General features: G+C 41.1%; 2 protein-coding genes across 2 annotated transcripts; one reads left to right on the top strand and one right to left on the bottom strand.

The window, feature by feature from the left end:
- Nucleotides 1-65: 65 nt before the first annotated feature.
- LOC119593425 (crustacyanin-A2 subunit-like) lies at nt 66-1,010 on the bottom strand. The gene is made up of 3 exons (XM_037942355.1): nt 855-1,010; nt 527-743; nt 66-417 (listed from the first exon to the last, which is right to left on the bottom strand). Exons 1-3 carry the CDS (start codon nt 975-977, stop codon nt 185-187), a joined length of 573 nt encoding a protein of 190 aa, XP_037798283.1. The 5' UTR covers nt 978-1,010; the 3' UTR covers nt 66-184.
- A 279-nt stretch (nt 1,011-1,289) lies between these two features.
- LOC119593418 (crustacyanin-C1 subunit-like) lies at nt 1,290-2,379 on the top strand. Its single transcript, XM_037942349.1, has 4 exons — nt 1,290-1,449; nt 1,582-1,666; nt 1,784-1,906; nt 2,016-2,379. The coding sequence occupies exons 1-4, from the start codon at nt 1,312-1,314 to the stop codon at nt 2,261-2,263; spliced, it is 594 nt and encodes a 197-aa protein (XP_037798277.1). The 5' UTR covers nt 1,290-1,311; the 3' UTR covers nt 2,264-2,379.
- Nucleotides 2,380-2,589: the final 210 nt, after the last annotated feature.

Genomic DNA, 2,589 nt, shown 5'->3' with positions numbered 1-2,589 from the left:
TAAACATGACTTCAGTGATGTTCACAGTAAACTGCTCTATACCTCAGGTGTGCTAAAGCCATAGGGAAGGTCTATAGAGTTATATTTGATTTAAATTTTATTCGAAACACAGACGCACGCATATGTTATAATCACATATCCTTATATAAAAATATCATTTATAATCTTTGTAATGCATTATACTCTAAGCTCTATAGACACATTCGGCCGTATGAGCAACGTCATTGAATAAGGCGAAGTCGACTCCATTCTTGCGGAAGACGGAGGCGCACTTGTCGTTGGCTGGACCGGACGTCTGTGGGGTGCGGGAGAAGACGAAGCCGAACTCGGACTTGTAGCCGTTCCAGTCGATGCAGGAATACACGCACGAGTACGTCTCGTAGTCGGTCTCGATCACTTCGTAGGGAGCGGCGAAAACTAAAACAAAAGGAAAAGCTTATTAGTCGATGATTTAGTAGACATTATCAGTTCTATTTTCCCAATGCAAGGAAATATATGCGTTGTAAATGATACGGCAGAAACGTACCGGTAGGGAAATCAATGAGCATGTGAGCAGCTGGGAAGTCCTTTGTGGGGTAGATCTTGCCCTCCAGTCTCAGGTACTCGTTGTTGGGGCTGAATCCAGCTGTGGTCACCTTAAAGCCGTAGTCAGAGTCAGAGTAGTCGTAGTTGGAGTGGATGCAGCGAGTGTATGGCTGGTAAGCGTTGTCGATGATCTGAGTCTGATACCAGCGGCCGGAGTACTGTGGGGGAAAACAAATGAGCTTGGACATGTAGATTCCTTCAAATTATGAAGAGGACTATATCAAGACCAACAAAATATATAGCACATACAAAAGAATACGAGTATTTACCCTGCGAAGATCGAACTTGTCTTGGTTGGCCACTTTAGCGCATTTTCCAGGTACAACGAAGTCTGGGATGCCGTCAGCAGTGACAAGAGCCACGAGGGCAGCAGCTATGAGTGTGGTGAACATGATGGCTTCTCAGTTGTGTTCCTTGCAATAGTACCTGCCGTTCTTATATCCCGTTTTCGAGGGGCGGAGCTTTGATGGCCAACTTCTGTTGTCAGTTTCGACTTATATTATTTGCTTTCTTTCTACTGCACAATCAATGTTACTTTTACTACTTTCATACTGATACAAGAGAAAGATGTTACTGATAAATAAAATGCAATATCATCTTTGTTTTGCGTTAATTCGCAATGTAATCTAACAATCTGGAAATTTCTTGAACCTCATCACCGGAGCCGGATTATATAAGGCAGCAGGCGCTCTTGTTACGGCAGAAGTTGCATCCACTGTGATCACCATGCATGCATCTCTGTTCTTCCTTGCTGTTGTAGCAGCCGTCGCTGCTGACAAGATCCCCGACTTCGTCGTTCCAGGAAGATGTCCTGCGGTGGACGAGAAATCACTCTTCGATGAACAGATTCCTAATCATCCTAAGGTATGTTAAATTTACAAAAAAAATTATCAGTTGCGCAGTCATATAACTGGATATTATATGTAATTTAATAATGCGATATCTACAAACACATTTAGCTGTTAGAAATACAGTGATTATTCTTTCCTGCTTCAGTATGCTGGTGTTTGGTACGAAATTGCCCTCACAAACAACCCATACCAACTCCTCAAGCAGTGCGTCCGCAACGAATATTCCTTTGGTAAGATGGATTTTCATTATGTGGACACCTATAATGTTAAGATATATCCCGATTTCATGGATCTATTTTTAATGGATCTATTATTTTTGATAGTAATTACCTGTTACTAATTTACAGATGGAAACAAATTCATCGCCAAGTCTACAGGCATTAATGCTGACGGTAACCTCATGAAGCGCAACGGTCAGATTCTTCCCATGCCTCTTGGAGACCCTCATCTCTCCGTCGACTATGAAGGATGTGGGTATTTAAACATGATTTCTGTTCTGTGGAGCTACTGAACAAATACTGGAATGTCATTATAAATAGCCTATCCTGTTATTACCGACCCCTTATTTATCTTTCCCAGCTTTTATCGCTCCCTACGTCATCCTCGACACGGATTACGAGAACTTCTCCTGCATCTACTCCTGCACCGAATACAACTTCGGATACTACTCCGACTTCTCCTTCATCTTCTCCCGCTCGCCGAAACTTGCAGACCAGTACCTGAGACGCTGCGAGGCCGCCTTCAAGAATATCGGCGTCAACGTCTCCCGTTTCGCGAAGACAGTCCAGGGTTCTGACTGTCCCTATGAAACTCAGAAATCTCTCTAGATATCGCTTTAATTTTAGAAGTATACATACATAAATATATGTATATAAATAACGATAATATTTTGATACTGACATCGATTTATGTTTTATAATAAAAAGATATTACCTATTCATGACATTTTGATTCCTTGTTTTATTCCTATCTGAACGCAGTGTTAAATCTGGCTAGACACAGGAAAATAAAGATAAACTGCAATGAGTTACATAAATATATTGTTTTCGCTTTACAGACGCTGTCATTTTTGACATTTCATGAAATGCAAATGACTGAAATTATTTTATACCTTGTAGTAATTGGCAACTAACGAATTTTATAGTGCGATCAG

This window comes from Penaeus monodon, chromosome 32 (genome assembly GCF_015228065.2).
Source record: "Penaeus monodon isolate SGIC_2016 chromosome 32, NSTDA_Pmon_1, whole genome shotgun sequence".
NCBI classification, from domain to species: domain Eukaryota; kingdom Metazoa; phylum Arthropoda; class Malacostraca; order Decapoda; family Penaeidae; genus Penaeus; species Penaeus monodon.
The sequence above is the reverse complement of the archived record's forward strand: the minus strand, read 5'-3'. Positions and strand labels throughout refer to the sequence as shown.

Excerpts from the sequence above, each read along its gene's own strand:
- LOC119593425 (XM_037942355.1), bottom strand. The coding sequence starts at position 977 with ATGTTCACCACACTCATAGCTGCTGCCCTCGTGGCTCTTGTCACTGCT. Across the intron at positions 744-854 it reads ACAAGTTCGATCTTCGCAGG|TACTCCGGCCGCTGGTATCA; the intron begins GTAAATACTCGT and ends TTTCCCCCACAG. Across the intron at positions 418-526 it reads GCTCATTGATTTCCCTACCG|TTTTCGCCGCTCCCTACGAA; the intron begins GTACGTTTCTGC and ends CTTTTGTTTTAG.
- LOC119593418 (XM_037942349.1), top strand. The coding sequence starts at position 1,312 with ATGCATGCATCTCTGTTCTTCCTTGCTGTTGTAGCAGCCGTCGCTGCT. Across the intron at positions 1,450-1,581 it reads AGATTCCTAATCATCCTAAG|TATGCTGGTGTTTGGTACGA; the intron begins GTATGTTAAATT and ends TTCCTGCTTCAG. Across the intron at positions 1,667-1,783 it reads CCGCAACGAATATTCCTTTG|ATGGAAACAAATTCATCGCC; the intron begins GTAAGATGGATT and ends ACTAATTTACAG.